The 18,422-nt window shown below is 50.8% G+C and overlaps 1 protein-coding gene across 2 annotated transcripts in view; it reads left to right on the top strand.

Moving 5' to 3' along the window:
- HRAS (HRas proto-oncogene, GTPase) overlaps positions 1–17,295 on the top strand; it is a 42,801-nt gene extending 25,506 nt beyond the window's left edge. For both annotated transcript variants that reach the window (XM_086612770.1, XM_086612769.1), the window contains 5 exons: positions 6,606–6,759; positions 11,238–11,416; positions 13,727–13,886; positions 14,593–14,717; positions 16,819–17,295. In XM_086612770.1, coding sequence (XP_086468896.1) covers positions 6,649–6,759; positions 11,238–11,416; positions 13,727–13,886; positions 14,593–14,712 — 570 coding nt within the window. In that variant the 5' untranslated portion in view covers positions 6,606–6,648 and the 3' untranslated portion in view covers positions 14,713–14,717; positions 16,819–17,295. The remainder of the gene's footprint in view (positions 1–6,605; positions 6,760–11,237; positions 11,417–13,726; positions 13,887–14,592; positions 14,718–16,818) is intronic.
- The last annotated feature ends 1,127 nt before the right edge of the window (positions 17,296–18,422 follow it).

Below are 18,422 nucleotides of genomic sequence, written 5' to 3'. Positions count from 1 at the left end.
GTTGGGTAGTCTCTGGCAGCGGGGTTGTGTTGCCAGAGATGCTTCAACTGGAAACTGTGGAAGGGCTGGGCCCAGTGCAGGGACCTGTCTGTGCCTGTTCAAGACCTTGTGCAAAGCCACGGCTTGCACCTTGCTGCTGGGACACGTTTGTGGCTGCTGCAGAGAGGCAATCCCTCTCTTCCAGACCTGCCCTTGCCTCGAACCTGCCCACAGCTTTCTGCTATTCTTCCACCCAGGTTTCTCCTTGAATGTGTGCCTGTTTTCTGAGCCTCCTACATGATATCATTCTTTACTCTCTTTCTTTTTTTTTTTCCTCTGGAGCAATATTTTTGTGCTCAGTCTCTTGGGACAGGCTGCCTTTTCCTTCAGATCATGAAGAGCTTGCAGAGGATGGAAGAAGCCATTCTGTTCCTCTCAGGCTTTTTTCCCTAATGGAAGTCGTTTATTACCTCCAAGTTGTTTCTCCAAAGCAGCGCCACCATTTGCAACTTTTATTCCGTCTTTGGCATCCCTCACTCTTTGTTTTCATCTGTGGACTGCATCGTCTGAGTTTGCAAGTACACAGTCAGCAAGCCAGCAACAAGCATGTTAGGTTAGATTTGCAACCCACGTGTTATTTTAAAAAGCAACAAGTAAATTAAAACGAAGCATTGGATAGGCTGTGATTTGTAACAGAGCATCCGCGTGCCAGCCTTGTTTCCCTAATCTCTTTCAGGCTTGGCAGGCCGTGGAGAACATCAGTGTTTTGACTCTTGAGTGAAGATGGCAGGTGGCATTTCACACCACTGGAGAGGTTCCTTCTGTCCCTCCAGAAACTGTATTTTGTGACGTTGGTGACAGTCTTTTGCATGAGCAAATGGAGGAGCCTGGACGGTCACCATGGTGGGCCAGCGAGGTTTGCCTTGTCAAAGTTTTAAGATCACCAAGTAGGATTCCTGACTTGCAGGCGTGGTGGACTGCTGGCGAAAGGCCAAGGCAAGTGTTGTTCTCTTAGAGGACTACAGACCACTTCTGCCTGCAGGACATCTCTGCTGAAGGGAAATAAAATCAAACTGTGGCATTTGTGGTCTTAAGGGCTCTGTGGTTCCTGTGGACAGTGCTTTTGGAGGAAGGGATGCCCAATCTGAGACATGTCCAAAGAGATTGGCAGAGGTGAAACTGACTTCTGGTGCCTTTAAATGCAGAGGCCTCCCAATGGACAGGTAGAGGGTAAATGTTCAGTAATGAACAGTTGTAAAACTTTTGTTGGGGCTGGCCTCAGTACAGTGGTGCTGCACAAAAAGCTGTCTCTTGGCTTGGTGTCCATCCTAGGGGAGAAACAAGGTGACAGGAGGAAAGGGAGGACAGAGAAAGCTCCTTCAGTGATCCTGTTGGAAGGGTGTCGGAGCTGCCCTCATGGTAAATGCATTGGAAGCCCACTGCAAATCCCTTTTGCTTGACACCTGAGCTTTTCTTGAAACTGTGGCACTGTGATGGGACGTACTGATGGGGACATGCCCCTTGAGTTCTTCACCTCTTCTTCTACTGAGTGAGTTTCTGGAGGTTTCACAGTCAGGTCCCCAAAACCACCTCTCCTCCTGCAGATGAAGCTCTGTGCTGGAGAAGAGGAACCATGAAGAACATCAGGTTGTTCTTTGCAGGACACAGCTGGGTCTCTGGGCAGCGCCTGTAACCTTGCACTGACCTGCACCTCCTTTAGGTCTTAGCCCCACAAAAACTTGTGCCAAGTGTCTTGGTCCTTGCTTCTGCGGGCAAAGCCTCTGTGCTTCTCAGCATGCGCAGGCAGGGCAGAAGACAAGGAGATGTGCCTTCTGCCCTCACCTACACCTTCATCCCCTCCCTGCAAGACAAAAGTAGGATGCTGGTGCCCACCACGGCTGGGTGCTTGCTCTCCCAGCCTCCTGCACAGGGCTGGCAGATGTTTCTTGTTTGCTGGAGCTGCGTGGCTCTGGCTACTGGGCTGGGAACAGCTGCCACTGCCAGGCGGAAGCACTCGGAGAAGCTTTCCTAGACAGCTTTGAATGGGAGCCAGGAGCCCGCTCGCTACAGGAGAAAATCCACAAGGTCAGGAAATACAGAAGCAGCAGCTCTGGCTTCACACTGGGGCTGCTGGCTTGGCACGTGGATCCCAGCCCTCCTCTTCCCGGGCGGTGCTCCTGCACGACTCTCCTCCTTGCCGTCTCGCTCAGCTGTTTGTTGGACAGCCCTGTGTGGCTTTTGCGGGGAGCAACAGTTGAGTGCTGCAGAGGTGATAAAATTGAATAGGCAGGGAAAACACCAGACAGCGACCTAGGTCAGGCTTTCGGGTCTTGAAGATCTTGGAGAGGATGGGAGAAGTGCTGTTCCTGCTCAGCATGGGACTGGGAGGTTGTGCTTTCGTGTTTCCCTCTGTTATTTTGTGGTCAGCTCTGTCTGGGCTCTGTGTTAGCTGCTGAGAAATAGAAACTCTTGTTTATCCTTCTCTGGAAGTCCTCACATCAGGAGAAGCTTTCATAGCAACCAACAGGATGCAAATATCTGTCTGGTGTGCCCTCAGATTGAGTGTGAAAACTTGGGGTGTCTGCTACCATCTCTGTGGCAGGAGCCCTGCTCTCTCTTCCCTGCCTATGTGTTTTGGAGAGCCAAAAACATTGTCTTTGGGATGGCCGTTTCTTGAACCAGCTTATGTGGTGGTGGTGATGTCCATGTGGCGCTGAGGAACAGCCACCCCTGCGTCAAAACCTGTACATTCATCGATGAGCAGCCTTGTTCTTCTTATGTTCAGGAGCAAGGAGCATGATGGGGAGCTTTGAGATGGTCTCAGTAAGGTCAGCTTCGGGATAAGACCAGCTGCCCAGCTCTGTAACAAAGCTTGGCTTTCCCTACAGCCTTGGGCCAGGCTCCTGTGGCATTTGCACGTGCTCTGATGAGCGAGTGGTTGGGTCTGCATGCTCCCTGTGAAGAGCTTGCATTGTGGATCCTTTGGGAAAGGAAGCGAGCTCATCTGAGCAGTGATTTTAGCACACATTAATCCAGGCAGCTCTCACACCCAGAGCTGTCCATCATTCCCTGCACTCTCGCTCTACATTAGGAAACATTTTGCAGTGATGGTATGAAACAGTTGAGTGGGCTGGACTTGCCATCCTCTGCAGGCTGCAGAAACTGTCCTGCCGTTGCCTGGGCAAGGATGGTGTGCAGAACAGTGAAGAGTCAGCTGAGGCACCAGCTCCTTCTAGGTACGGTGTGAGTGGACAAACACCAACATTGCAGAGTTTTTGTATGTAAACTGTCCATGTGCTGGCTGTGAGTGGTGGGGAGCAACAGCTTTTTCATCCCCCTCATTTCCCCTGCCTCCTGGGTGGGTGCAGAGACGTGGATCTGTGTTTCTCTATAGGAGCCAGAGCTCAAAGATCCGGGCTGGGGTCATGATGTGCAGGGCTTGCTGGTGTGTGGTTGCCCCTCTGCTGTGCAGTGGAGCTCAGCAGCTCAGCTGGGGTCTGGAGCAAGGGAAGACTCTTAAGCTGCTGTGGGTGACCGCCTTGACCCCACCTCCTGCTGCAGTGTGGACCAAGAGTCTGGTGTGGCTTTGTGGGCTGGGGGTTTCTGAAGGGATAGGCCAAGCAGTGCCTTCCACTGGGATGGTCTCAAGGGAGGACTACCCCATTGAGGACTCATGTCTTCTCCTCCCCATCGTGAGTCTAGGCTTTTCTCACTGCCTTAGTGAGTCCCATAGACCTGGGTGGTTGTGCTGTTCCCCTTGAACATCATCGCAGCAGCTGCTCCGCCATCAGCACCAGACGCAGAGCAAGGTCCATCAGAGCCGCTGCGGGCCATCCTGTGTTCTGCTAGGGGTTGCAGATCTCCCTGCTCTGTATGAAAGATGGGAGCTGGTTGCAGAGTTGCTTCAGACCCTCAAGACCTCTCTGTGTTCAGCTGTGAAGTTGTGCTGCTGCAGGAATGATCCTGTCCTGGCCAGTGGTGCTAGTGGAGACGGTCAGTCAGCATTTGCTCCTCAGTCCCCATTTCAGCCTGTCATTGTCTCTCAGTGGCAATTGTCTCTTCCCATCTGAGAGAGGTGAGAAGCCTGAGGTGGGGATCTCTCTTGTCCCTGAGAAGCAGGGTATGTGAGAAGCTCACATACGTGAGGGCGTGTATTAATGAAGCAGAGCAACGCGCACGCAGTAAATTCGTGTGGTCACTTAGTGTCTTCTGTAGTCTTGCTTTCAACCTGTATCTCTTCCTTGGCCACCAGAACAGAGGCACGTTGGACTTTTCTGGGAATCAGTGGCACTTTTGGGTATGGACCTAGAGTATCACATTATTTGCATCTCATTTCCCCCACCATCACGGCTTTTCCACTGTGTTTAAATGATCTTCAGCTTCTCCAGCAGCGAAGAACAGCACAGCAGCCAGAGGTCCTGCTTGGCATTGTGTTTGCGCTCTGGTTGCTCTTTTGCACCTCTTCCCTTGCCTTTCTTCAGGATCCTGAATGCTGAGAAGAGCAGCAGCTTTGTTTGCCTTCCTGCTCCTGAGACAGCAGCTTAGAAAGGGCTTTGGCAAGAGGCGGTTGTGTCTGACTGCTCCTGGCTCGAGTGGGTGATTGGGCTGTCTGAGTGGTTTAAGGTTGCAGTCAGGTGGGGAGTGAAGGCAGAAAGCTCTGGCCTCCTTTCCATTAGATTTTTGCTGCGTTAGCAAATGCATCAGATGCAGACTGGGTCTAGAGTGGCCTTTGCCGGCACAGTTTGTACCAGCTCTGGGGTGTTGGGAGCTGGGCTGGCGAGCCCGGGGAGGAGGGTTGGGCTGATCCCCGTGCAGCTGTGTTCCAGGCTGCATTGGGTGGCCACTGGCCACGGGAACCGTCAGCTTGTCTTCCTGCTGCCCGCTGCACTTCAGATGGCTTCCCCAGAGCTCGCAGTTGATGGTTGTGGACCAGTATGTACCCTGGGGTGACTGTCAGTGGGCAGGGTTGCAGTCCAGTGAGGGTGGATTTCTAGTTAAACCTTTGGGGTTTTATAATCTTCCTGAGTTAACGTTCCTCTTTCTCAGCAGAGTTGGAGCAGAAATTTAAGGGAGGAGGTGGGGGGTGATGAATTTCCTCCTGCTGAAGGGCCATGGCAGGTACACAGTGCTGCAGCAGTGTGGTTTGCTTGTCCTGGCGCTAATCATCATTCCTAATTAGCACCTTTTGTGATAGCATCTCTTGCTCCCCTGTGGGGCATGCCAGATTCATCTTGTGGGAGCAGGGGTGCCCCTTCCATGGTTCTCCTCCCTCTTGCAGTGGCCAGCACGGTGGGAGGCATTGTTAGCTGGAGGACAGGGACAGGGTGCGGATGTGCCACCATCTCAAATCCGCACTGTGGTTTGAGGTTTAACGCAGCCTTGAGGGTGAAGACATGCAGCTAACAGTGTATTTGGGGGGCTGAGACTTCTTCCGTGCTCCTGTGGGCATTGACATCCAAACCAACTTGGCCAAGGCTTTCAAATCTATCTAATGATTTTGGATTGGCAGGTTGAGATAAGGCAAGTTGGAAGCAGTGCTGAGCACTTCTGGAAAAACAGACCTCTTAAATTGGTTACTTTAGGGTTTGCTTTTGATTTACATAGCCTGTACCTTGGTTTTCTTATCAGTAACACTCCCTTACCTCTCGAGGTTTTCTTGGGGAATGTATGGAGTTTGCATCCAGACTGTCAGGCTGAAGGATGGCAGCATATCACGGGTTGACATGGTTTTGTATTCCGTTTGGTGGATTGTTTGCCCGTTTTAAAGTAACCTTTATTACTAGCGGAGAGTATTAGGTTAAATACTCTGGATGCTGCAGTTCCATGCCGCACTTTTAGACCAAGTTTCATGGTTTTAGCTGAGGCTGTCTCACATTTGAACCCCAGAGTATTGGACTGTAAAAGCCAAAGAAAAACAATGGATCCTGGCAGCACAGTACAGGGTGGCAGACTGAAATAAACGTAATTTTTTTCTGGCCAGATTCCCAGGGTAGTCAGTGTGCTGGGTGGGAAGAAGGTAAGAAAGCCCTTGACCGTTGGGGCACACTGGCCTACCCACCATCTCCCCATTTCAAGGCCAGGTTCACCAGGGTGGTACATCTCCGAGCTTGAGATGAGACACAAGCGTGATCCTGGGGCAGAATACCCTGCAGTGGCAATTCCATGGATAATTTCATAAAGCTATGTTAAAAGCATGTTGCATCCCTGACGGTGGCTTGCTGGTTTTCACCCCAAGGAGTGAGGGGTGGCTCTTTGTCATCCAGAATAGCAGTGAAGTGGGTTTACTTTGTCCCATCCTCAATCTCTACTGAAGTCAAGCAACTTTAAAGACCATTAAAACCTTAAGGGTTGCATCCCTTCTCCTCTGCCCTGCAGAATTAGATGTCTCTTGTGTTACAACGTGCCAGATCCCAGACCTCGGTGTCTCTACTTGGCAGCACTTGGGTGCTCCTGGGGTGTGCAGGAGACATGGGGAATGCTCAATACCCAAGGAACAAGGCTGTGTCTTGCAGAGTTCTGCCTTTCGCAGCAGAGAAGGGAGGCTGACCGCTCAGCCCCACTGCAGAGCAGGCGGTGATGGGGAGGCACCCCCTCTCCTAACGCGGCGGCCGTGTTTCTCCTTGCAGGTGGTGGTGCTCCTGGAAGTCCTGAGCTGGGGTTGCCTGGAAGATGACCGAATATAAGCTGGTGGTGGTGGGAGCTGGTGGTGTCGGGAAGAGTGCTTTGACGATACAGCTCATTCAGAACCATTTCGTTGATGAGTATGACCCCACAATAGAGGTAAGCGGCTCTGGGCATGGGGTCGGTCTGTCTGTCTGTCTACATGTTTTCCTCTTGTTCTTCTCTACCTTGCTTCCAACCCAGAGCGTGCTTGGCTTGGTCTCAAGTCTGAACTTGAGCAGGGATGTTCTGCTTTGTAGAGCTATTCTGAGTCGCAACGTGTGTGTTCAGAGGTCGCAGTGACCAACTTGTGCATCCTGCAGAAGGACAGTGGTGTCTGCTGAAGAGAGATGGTGAGGGAGACAGAAAAAGTGGGCAGAGGGAGAGGCAGCAGAAGCGGGCAGAGCCGGGCAGGGGCCGAGAGGCAGCATAAAAGTCCTCCTTTCTGATGAGATGACAGTGTAGGGAGGGGTTAAAGATTTGAGGCTGAAGAGCCATTTTGTGCCTGAGCTTCTATTTCTCCTCCTGTGAAATCGGAGTAAATATATTGATTTCTCTTGCAGGATGTTTTCAGATTTACTGGTGAAATGGGTTTTACCAGAGCTTGGTCGTATTATGTATGTCTTGCAGTTTGAGCGAGACATGCTGAGCAGCTGAACTGTTATAGTTCCCAGAGTGCTGTCTCTGCTCCATTGCCAGGAGTTAAAGGTTGATGTGTGTGTCTTGTACTCAGTGTGGATGGTAACACTGGCCTGTAGAGCTCAGCACCTGCCTGGAGAAGCAGGCAGGGACCCTCTGCTCCTCCAGGCTGTGCAGAGGAGGGATCTGGTCTTCAATGTGCATTACACTATTTATTTATTTTTCACTTTTGAAAAGCATATTCCAGTCTCTGACTGCTTTCACCATTGCTAGTGAGATGCTAATTACCCCCTGCATGACTTACACCTTCGTTCGGGGGAGATGTGGGCATCAGCCGCTGCTCTGCATGAGGAGTAAGTCCACCCTGGGAAGGCAAATTACAGCTCAGTCATGCCTCTTGGACAATAACCTTCCTGTCTGCAGTCCTAAAGGATTCTCTACCAGATGTGTATAAATGCAGCTGTGGTTGCTGCAGTTGTTATTATCATAATGGCTAAAAGGCCCCAGCTGGGATCAGAAATCTGTTCTGGTAGGTGTCGTATATGTAGTCCCCACCCTGAAGAGCTTACAACTTAAATAAACAAGCAAGACAAGGCTTGGTAGAAAGACAGAAATAGTCTTACCGTTTTACAGATGGGAAGGAGAGAAAGCACTTAAAAGCACGTGCTATGACATCATTTGGCCAAGGTCACCTAGAAAGTCCGTGGCAGAGACTGGAATTTAATTTAACGGCTCCCGAGTCTCGGTGCTGCACCTTGCTTATGGATGCAGTTGCCTTCTTCCCCAGCTCCTCTGCCCTCAAGTGTTTGTCACCAGTAGCATCATATGCTTTTCTTAGAAACTTGTTCCAGGTTGGTTTTGGCAAAAGAGCTGCCGATGGAGAGCAACCTCCCTGGGGAGATATCTGCAGGGATGGGTCCTCTCTTGGACCTTAGGGTGGGCAGAGGCAGCTCTGAACCAGTGATGTATTGGGTTTTGGCATCTTATTTTTTTTGTCTTCAGCCGCCTGCCCCCTGTATGTGTACATGTACCCTGCAGGGAATTTTCTCCATGTAAACAGGCAGCGGGGAATGTAAACCTTGCATGGCATTTCCCAGCACACCCTTCTCACCCTTCCTGCTCCTGCTGTGCCCTGGGAGATGCCTGCTCTCCCGTTCCCCCCAGCCCTGCTCGCCTCCTCTTCTCTCCCTAAAGCAGCCACAAGCTGCTCCTCACACCTCTCACCCCTGGTGCTTTTCCACCTGCAGGTCCAACTAGCCTGATACTTCTGCAGCTTCCTTGGTTGTGCCCCGCATCCCCCCTCACCCTGGCCATCTTCTTACTTGTTCCAGGGTGACTCTTTTTAATTATACTTTGTTTTATGGGGGTTTAGGACACACAGTTACCTGCTTGGCATCTGAATGTGACCAACAAACCACCCTTCTGTGACTAAGCTGCTTTGGATCATGCCCAGGAGCTGACTCGGACTGTTCAGCCAGCTAACAAACAGCACAGCAATGCTGAAATGAGCAGGATAAAAGGGGGAAGAAAAAAAAAAAAAAAAAAAAAAAAAGGAGTATATGTGCATGGAGCAAAGACTTTACCTGTTGCTTAAATGAATCGAGCACAGGCTGTGGTGCAAAGTGGGGTGCAAGTGGGTTGGGGTTCACGGAGAACATGCTACCCAGGTCAGGAGGGGTGGAGAAGTGAGTTTGTCCGCTGTCTGAGGCAGAGACACTGACTGAGTGCCTGCTCCCCTCCTGGCCTCTCAGTTCACTAGTGCAAATGTCTGACTTTGTAACTGAACACTGGTCGACCTGCTACAGCACGTGCTTGCATGCTTACTCTTGGGCTGCTGAGGAGCCTTAAGACCTTTATTTTGGGAATGGGAGGGCCAAGGCACCAAGGAAATGTGTGCTGCTGGGAGTGTCTCATGGCAAATGAGGGGGGATGGAGTGAGGAGTCAGACTGTGTTGAGAAGTTCCTCAATTTGTCTTCCAGCTTTTAGCAGTCAGATTTCCCAAGCCTCTGGTTGTATCCTGACTGTAGTGTTTTAACAAATGGACCTCTTGGCCTGGTCCCCCAGGACACCTGGGGTGCTCCCAGCCTCCATCTGGGATCCTGAGTCTGAACTCCAAGTGGCCATTGTTTCCGCTGCCTGGCACTTCCCAGCTGGGTCCGGCCACTTTCCCTTATGCAAGAAGGTGGGGTGGGACACGGGAGGCTGTTGATGGGACAGCCTGTCAATGACCTGAGCCAAGATGTGAGATCGCTTCTCTGTAGGCATGCTGTCTGCTGGTGAGACCTCCTGTAACTGGGGACTTGGCAATTAATTGTGAACCCATGTGACGAGAGGCTCTGGATGCAAGCCAGGGTGCAGGAGCAGGAGGATGCTCTGCTGGGCACAGCAGGCACTGGAGTCCCCTTTGCCGGTCCCTGGAGGTGGGACCACTGCTCTTCTACCTTGCACTGAGGAGGCTCCAGATACATTATGGATTAGAAATGGGAGCGCATCCCTGCAGGGCAGCCTGCCAGTTGCCTTCAGAGCGGTTGGCTGGAAGCCAGCCCATCATTTCACACTTATTCCTGGTGGGTCAGCAGTCCCCTTTTTGGGAAGGTACGGCCAAGAAGGTCGTGACAGAGCAGATCTCATCTCCTCTGATTTCATGGCCCTCTTTGCAAGGTGAGGAAAGACTTTTATTAGCCCCAGTAGATGACGTTGTTGTAGTAATGAACCAAAGGGTGGAGGATGCATTGGCCTCGTTCCCTTTCTGTGCCACTGCTGGTCCTGTCAGTGGCCTTTGCTGCGTCTGCTGTTTGTCTGCAGACCTGCAGAGCTCATCTGATAACATTGTTGTGGTCATTGGAAGAGCAGCAGACGCTTGAATTAATTTTAAACTGCAGCCATAGCCTCTGCGAGTGGCTGCAAAGCACTGTCGTGGTCAAATCGACGACTTGCACCTTTTTTGCACCTTTGGTTTTGGCTTCTTCTCTTGCTGAGAGTGGAGGACGCTGCGCCGTACCTGGGGGACGGCTATCCGAGAGGGATGAGGCTGTTCCTCCATGCAGGGGCTGCCCTAGCAGCATCCCTGCTGATGAGACCAGGCACAGGGGAGAGGCATGGTGGGGAGGAGCGGTGCTTTGAGGAGCTTCCTTTGAAAATGAAACCTTTTGAGGGATGCCCTGGGTGATTTCCAGGCCTTCTCACATCTGCGATAAGTTGCGATTGCCTCTGCTGCAGGGAAAATCTCCAACTTCAAAGGACCTGCTTGGATAGTCCCTGCCTCTCCTGGAGCCCTCAGGGCACAAACTGGTTGTGGGAAGCACCCTCCTCACAGCTGTAATTTATTTTTTTTCTTCCCTCATGTTTGAAGAAGAGGTTTACTATCAAGCCCAGTTTGCAGCCTCACTGGTGGCATATCGCCTCTGGTGCCTGCTCTGAGATGCGTTGGAGGTGCTGGGTTTCCAGGTGATCTTAAACACCCTCCAGCCCTGCATATCGCAGATGGTGACTGGAAGACCTGGTTGGCCGGAGCTGCCTTTCCTGGATGTCTCCTTCCAGCACCTGGGCAGGGCGGCAGCAGAAGGGATTAGCTGGGACTAAATAAAGCTCAGGAAAATAGTTGTTGAGGGCTATGCGATGTGGTAGAGACAAAGCTGTCCCTGGTCTGCCAGAGGCAGGACTGGGAATGGGGAGAGCAAGCCAGGGGCTGTCTTCTCTGTGGCTCTGCCAGAGAAGGGGAAGCCTGCTCAACTGTTCCCTTTATTCCTTTATTCCTTTCTTTTTTTCTTTTTTTTTTTCCCCCTCTCCTTCTTTTCCCTTTCCCTCCCATTTTTGAAACGGATTGAGACAGTTATTTAATGGAACTAAACCCGTGATGTCTTCCCAGGGATGCACTTGCTGCATCCCTTTGCTTGGCCAGACCCGAGCACTCCCATAACACATCCTCCTCCCTTTCTCTCCCTATCCTGGCCTGCAGGATTCCTACAGAAAGCAAGTCGTCATTGATGGAGAGACCTGCTTGTTAGACATCTTGGATACTGCAGGGCAAGAGGAGTACAGTGCCATGAGAGACCAGTACATGAGAACGGGGGAAGGATTCCTCTGCGTCTTCGCCATCAACAACACCAAGTCCTTTGAAGATATTCACCAGTACAGGTCGGTATCCTGGGAAAGGCCCCTTCCCTCTTGCCCTGTGCAAAGGGGAGGCCTTGTGCTGCACCCTCCTGCCCTCCCTTTTAGATCAGCCCCCGCAGTGGAAGCACTGGCTGCTGGCAAAGACAATTAGCTCAAGTGGCCATTCCCCAGGGAAGAGTCAGAGCAGACGGCTAATGTCAGTGACTCCAATAAAACCCATCCGAAGGGATTGCTTGTGGCCTTTGGGGACTTGGTAATGTAATGTTGAAGTGTTTATGGTGACTAAAGAGAGAGCTGATCCTCCATGACCCCCTCCCTTTCCTCCCTAATTAATGGAATTGCTCTGTTAGTGCAATCGATCTCAGTGACTTCTGCTGGGCCTGGGAGTTGGGAGAAGAGGCTGGGAAGGGTAGGGAGGGCTGCTTCCCCCACTGGCAGCTGTTGCGGCAAGGCTGTGGTCTGCTGGCCACACGCACGCGAGGAGAGGCAGTCCTGGCCAGTTAGAGCTCGGCTTCAACCAGGGCCAAGATGGAGCAGGAGGAGAGTCGGAGCCCTGGCGAGGTGACTTGCCCAAAAGGATGTCCTAGAGGGGCAGTGGCAAAGCAGAGACCTCATCCTGGTGTGGTCTTGCTTTGGCTGCACCCAGGTTACCCATCCTGTTTCTTCTTCCTGCTGCCATCACCCCTGCAGAGCTGGAGGGCCAAGGTGATGATATAAATGCAACGGGAGTCTTCCCCGGTTACCCCCATGTTAGCTTAGGGAGAGATCTTTCTGTTTTATGCCTTTTTTTTTTTTTTGAGGCTTTACTATGATAGGAGGCACTTGCCGAGGATGCAAGAGATGGCTCTGTCCACTGTCCACCAAGTGACTGTGTACCCCAGTCCCTCGCCATAAACCCAGGTCCCAGATAATCCTGTAGCTCCGAGCACAGGCACAGCCCTTCCTTGCTCTGAAATCAGAGGCGCTGCTCCGAGCCGTCGAGATGTCTCAGTCTTCAGCTAGCAGGCATGCTCAGTGTAATAACTATACGGTTGGACTAATGTGGCTTGTTTTAGCTGAACTGGAGGACAAAGGATGGGATTTTCCTGAAGCACCTGAGGGATTCAGCAGCATTCATCCTAGTGCCAGGGCTGGTGCCTGTGAATCACTCTCAGGATGGCTCGATTTCAAGCCCCAGTTTTAATCATGATGTAAATCACTGGCTTTCGTCTTGTTTCGCCTGTGCTCTTTGTGTTTGCCCTTTTAAAAGAATATTCCCCAGAGAAAGGCTGGCTCTCCCTGGTTAGTAACCATTAGGAGGTATCTCTTTTCAGCTAAGTGTGGCCTGTGCACTAAATTTAGTACTTGCGTTTGCCGATCAGGATGTTACATGGAACATTTAAGTGGCTTTATGGCATATCATACATCTAGTCAGACTTCATTTCCATGTTCTACTACCTAAAAAAAGATGATTGATTTTTTTTATGTGTGATGCATGTCCCAGCTGATTTTGGATGGAAATTTGAATTCAATTAAAATGCAAAATCAGCATTTTAAATAATGCTTTTATTAGTTAAATAAAACCATGTTAAATGTTCTGGATGCACGAGCAAGAAAAAAAAAAACTGGTTTGCGTCTAAAGTTAAATGATTTATTAAGCAATGGAAGTTATTATCTGTCAGGAGGGAATTGAATGGATTGTTTGTGGTCATCATAGCCTTTAAGATTTTTAGAAGTGGTAGATCTCATCCTCGCCCACCTAGTTTTAAATCTGAGGTTGGAATGAAGAAGCGAGCATTACAGCTTTTTTGCTTCCCAGTTGGTTTCTCAACTTTGAGTGACCTGAACTAAACTGAAAGGAAGCAAAGTCTGCCTGTGCATCTGCAGAAAAGGTTACGGCTGCCAAAAGCTGGTTTATCAGTGTAGCAAATTCTGCTTGCAGGTGGTTTTATTTATTTTTATTGTTTTTTTTTTAATTCAGGGGGATTACTTGATCTAAAATGTTGGAAATAACACAGGTAGCTGCTTGAGTATTCATTTTATTTACCTTAAACTATCTTAAGCTCATGTCTTAATATAGATTGTCATAATTTCAAGTTATGTTTTGTAAACAGTTGCATTTAAAGAGCAGGAGTATGTTTAGTTTTCATTTCCAGTAGCGCCCCAGCTATTTTGCTGTTTACTCACTTACGTGCTGTGGTCGTTTACATTCTCCTGAAAGCCCAGCACAAGGCACTTGGCAGGAACGAAGTGTAGCTGTTAATCCTTGATGAAGAAGCTGGTGGAGAGTGTCCTGGAGCTGCCCCCTGATGCCTTTTCTCCCTTCACTTTGGCACCTCTTAACTCTTGCAGGGAGCAGATCAAGAGGGTGAAAGACTCAGATGATGTTCCCATGGTGTTGGTGGGAAATAAATGTGACCTCCCAGCCCGGACAGTGGAGACCCGGCAAGCGCAAGACCTGGCCCGGAGTTATGGGATCCCCTACATAGAAACGTCTGCCAAAACCAGACAGGTAGGAAGAGGGTTTTAAACAAAATCTTCTTTTTCTTCTCTTTTCTCCAGTGGTGTCCTGGAGAGGCAGGAATGGGCAGACACCACCTTGCAGACAGGTGGGTGTGAGGGCCAGGGTTAGTTGCTTCCTCAAGGCTAATTGCTCCATCAGGATGTTCCCTCCCCTGTCTGAGCTTGAGCCTCCAACCCGGAGAAGTACGTAATTCGTGCTCTGGCAGCAGCGAAAGGAAGATACTTTCTCTAAGGCTCTGGAGTAACCCCCATAGTCACTACAGGTCAGCTAAGCTCAGGGGACTTAGCTAACCTCATCCACGGTCTATTTTGGCAGAGCTACAGGCAGAATATACTAGTGCTGGAAGGACCATCTGGGGCTCCCAGAGCACAAAGGTGGAAATAGAGCAGCTGATACCTTCAGTGTTCTAGTGGTGGCTTTTCTCTTGGGTGGTAGACCTCAGTCAGGCTGCTGAAAGTTGATGAATCTCAAGGACTTAAGAGCTCCTTGGTTGCTCATTCAATCTCGCTCTCCGTTTGGGGACCACACTAAGGTCCCTGTTACTCTTCCCAGCTTGGTTTCGTGCCTTTAACTCTGCAATCTGCACTGCTGGAAGACAGCGCTAGGGACACCTACATGGGGAGCAGAGCCCTCTCTTCTCTTCACTGTCCCCTCTCGAAGTGGGCAACTGCTTCAAGCGATGCTTTTCTTCCAGGGCGTTGAAGATGCCTTCTACACCTTGGTGCGGGAGATCCGTCAGCACAAGCTGCGCAAGCTGAATCCCCCAGATGAGAGCGGCCCTGGCTGCATGAACTGTAAATGTGTGATATCGTGATGATGGTGAGTTCTGGAAGCAGGAGATGGGGTGCAATGGGGGTGTGTTGGAAGCAGGACAGGAGGTGACTGCAGATGCACTTGTCTGCAAACAAATACAGCAGAAACAGTTTCAGCAATGGGTATTTTTTAATGAAACACCTTTTTGACTGAAATAGCATTTTTCTGTCAAAACATAGGTAAGTAAAAATTCCCACTTTCCTGAGGAAGTGTGTAGGAGGAAAGAGTTGTTTATTTTTCCCCCTTGTTTTATGCAACAAAATTCTAGAGAACTGAATGAAGAAAAAACCAAACATGTTTTGTTGTGCTTTCTTGGGGAAAGCTTCTTCTCATGCTGCCCCTCTGAAAGAGGAGTTGAGCTGGTGCGGAAGGTGTGCGGCTCACTGCGTGTTCACTGGAGTGGCCCTAGAAGAGTTCAGATGAAGAGCTGGGTGACCACATTGCCACCTAATGCACTCGTGTAAATTGCCTCATCCTAAAGCTTCAGAGCAAACCTGTCTCACTGTGAAAGTCCTGTGTTCCTCAGAAGAGTTTTCCCCATTTTAGATAAATCCACTGGGATGTTTGGAACCGATGCAATGTTGAGAATTAGCCATAAGGGGGCTGTTCTGCTTTTATAAATGGTGCGTGCTGGAGCCAGAAACGGTGTTTTTCAGATGGTCCATGCTCACTTGCCTGTTTTTCTTCTTTTTCTTTTCTTCTTGATTGGTTTTGTTTGTTTTTTTTAACGATGAGTTTATTTAAATCATTGGAATCCTGCTGGATAGCAGTGAGGGAGAACTCCTATCCGTGTCCCGGTGTGAGCTGGGTGGCCTTAAGCCAAATGCCTGGGAACATCTGGCTGTGTAACCAGCTCCTTCCATGGCAGAAGTGGAGAGAGAGGCAACTGGGGATGAGTGCACCGGGTAGATGTATATCTAAGGACATCTGGGACTGGGATGTGGGAAAAAAGCCTGCGCAAACATTCCCCTTAATGTCTTTTGGGGAGTTTCCCAAGCACCCATACTGGCCCTTCACCCTTTTACACAACAACTGGAGTCCTAAAGAGAAGCGCATCATGTCCAGAGATGGTGCCAAGAGGGTCTCACTGAAGGTGGAGGTGGGCAGCTGGTTTTCCTTGGTTGCTTTTTGAGCCAAAGGCCATGAGCACAGCAGAACAATTCCCTCAAAAAAAAAAAAAAAAGGCGCTGGCAGCGTTTGCTTCCTATGAGCCATAAAAGCACCCAGGCACCCTACCCCTCCGCTCCCAGCCGAGGTGCTCGAGGTCTGCTGGGGGCTGAGCCAAATGCTGTGCCCAGCACACCACTGCTAAGGGGGTTTTCCAGATGTTCAGGTCCTCCAGATGTTCAGGAGCATTTCCTCCGGATGAGGATGTGAGCTAGGGGCTCATTTCCTGCTCTGGCTCACAGCTGACGACATGGGCTCGGCAAACACTGCTGCTCCCCTACATTGACTGCTGGGATCCCAGTCCCCGTCACAGCCTGGTGGCCAGAACCAGCATGGGCATTGCCTTCAAAAAGAGGGGCAAGAAGGGGTGGGAGGGAGTCTCTTGGAATCCCTTCTGTAAAAGGAGTGTGCCCTGTGAGTTGCCCACATCTTTCTGCCCAGGCAGAAACTGGAAGCCAGACATCCCACTTTATTCTAGCTGCAGTGGCCAAGAGCAGAGAGGGAAGGAACATCAGGGCAAAAAAGGAGAAGCAAGGCAAGGAGACGCTGGGTTTTTGGGAGGAGAAGAGGGGGAGTGTGGCCATGGAGATTTGGCTGCACTTTCCCTGGATGCACTTTGTGGTTCCTGTCATCCCTGGAGGATGGAGAAAGATCTTGCCACACAGTGCCCCTGCCCACAACAAGGTTTGTGCAGAGGCAGGTGGTCTGGTGAGATGCCTGAGGCTCACCCATTGCTCCACAGACCATTTGCTTGTTCCCTTCAGCACATGTGCAGATGCTTTGCTGAGCCAGGTCCAGACCTCCAAGATCTGTGTAGCCATTTGCCTTCCTTCTGGGCACTAGCAGGGTCATCCGGGAATGTGAGGGGTGGGTAATGGAAACAGGCCCCGCTGGTTCTGATGGTGAATGGGTGCTAATGAGTGTCCTCTTCTGGTTTCAGCTGACTGGACTGTGTCTTGGAGAGATTCCCACTGTGCAGAGTGCAAGGAAAGAGGTGAAGCGAAGGAAGAAGCAAATGGATTCAGGAGAGGAGTATAGGGGGAGGGGGAGAGGAAGAGGACAGGGGGAGCATGAGCCCCTCCAAGGACTATCTCGCACTTCACCTAAGCCTACAACAAACAACTTTTTTTCTTTTTTTTTTTTTTTTCTCTCTCCATCCCCCCGTCTTTTTGCCTTCTCCCACCCCGGCAACTGTACAAAGCCACAGATTGAATCACAGTAAATTATTATTTGATGGTCTCAACAAACCGTCTTGATGGCTTTGTCCTCCTTCCAGAGGGTGCTGCTGCTGGTGCTCCAGGAGGATCACTGGTGGAACAGCAGGGAGGGAAGGGCACTGAGATTTTCTCTCCACGGACCGAGGTCACACTGTAGACCATGAAGGCGATTGGGGTGGGGTATCCTTCAGGGAAAGAGCTGTCTTCGTCTCCAGCAAGTCGTCATCATGTCCTCATTCCCCGCCATCCCACCTGAAACTCTTTGCCGGCCCCAAGTTTTAGAGGGGTGGAAAAGCTCAACCAGCCCAAGCCTGTCCTCAGTGCTCCCCTGGGTACTTTGCCTTCAACCTAGTCATTGTGGGATGTTTTTATGGCCTCAGATGCAATGCCTGGAAAGGAAGAAGCATCGGGGAGGACAGCTGAGAGCTGGGTTCACCTCTGCTGGTGCCAATTTGTTGCTTCCTTGATTTTTTTTCCAGGCAGCTCTTTCTGGCACAGCACCTCCCAAATGTTTATGTGCTCCAGAGGTAGAATTAGGCCTTTCTGCTCCCCTCCAGCACCCAGCTAATGCTAACACCTGCATAGCATATATACCCTGGGCTGCTCCCATCTGTCAGCAGTGTGAAATGGTGTGGAGATGCTCGTCTGTCCTGTGCACGGCTTCATTATGGGTGAGCATGTAGCAGAAGGACTCTCCACTGCAGACAGCTGTCTGACTGCTCAGCAACTAAGGCTAAAGGATTCAGACTTGCAGGTTTAGAGTGGGTAAGAGTGTTTTGGACAAGGGCTCATCTGTTGGAAGGCCTGTCTTCGCTAAGCCCTGCTCCTTTGGGATTTTTTACCCAGGGTCTGACTGGCTTCTCCCACGTGCCTTCCACTTGCAGAGCCAAGACGAGGCATCGCACGCAGTGCAGCAGGCAGCTCAGTGCTCACTGCCTTTCCCTCTCCCAAACTATTACACCAGCTAATTTAGTTGGCATCCAGAATTAAGAGCATCAAAGGAGGATGGTGATCCAGCTGAGCATGGCAGGGAGCTGTTCCGCACGGGCTAGCCCGGGCCTGAAGAGGCGCCGGGTTTGGCAGCCAAGGCTGGTAGGGGTTGGGAGCAGCAAGGGCAGCGCATGAGTCACACACCTCACACAGCAAAACCCGTACAGAAACCCTGGGCACCCCTGGCACGAAGCCACAGCCCACTCAGGGCTTCCCAGCATCCGTGCGGGCAGCCTCCCGTCCAGCTCCTCATCTTCCGTCGTGCTACGCAGCAGCAGAATTAAACTCCAGCGCTGCTTGAAGTTGCTGCCTTTGCCTTTGGTCTGGGCAAGAGAGG

Source organism: Tauraco erythrolophus, chromosome 6, assembly GCF_009769465.1.
Source record: "Tauraco erythrolophus isolate bTauEry1 chromosome 6, bTauEry1.pri, whole genome shotgun sequence".
In the NCBI taxonomy this organism is placed as follows: Eukaryota; Metazoa; Chordata; class Aves; order Musophagiformes; family Musophagidae; genus Tauraco; species Tauraco erythrolophus.
This window is presented reverse-complemented; position numbering and strand designations above follow the sequence as displayed.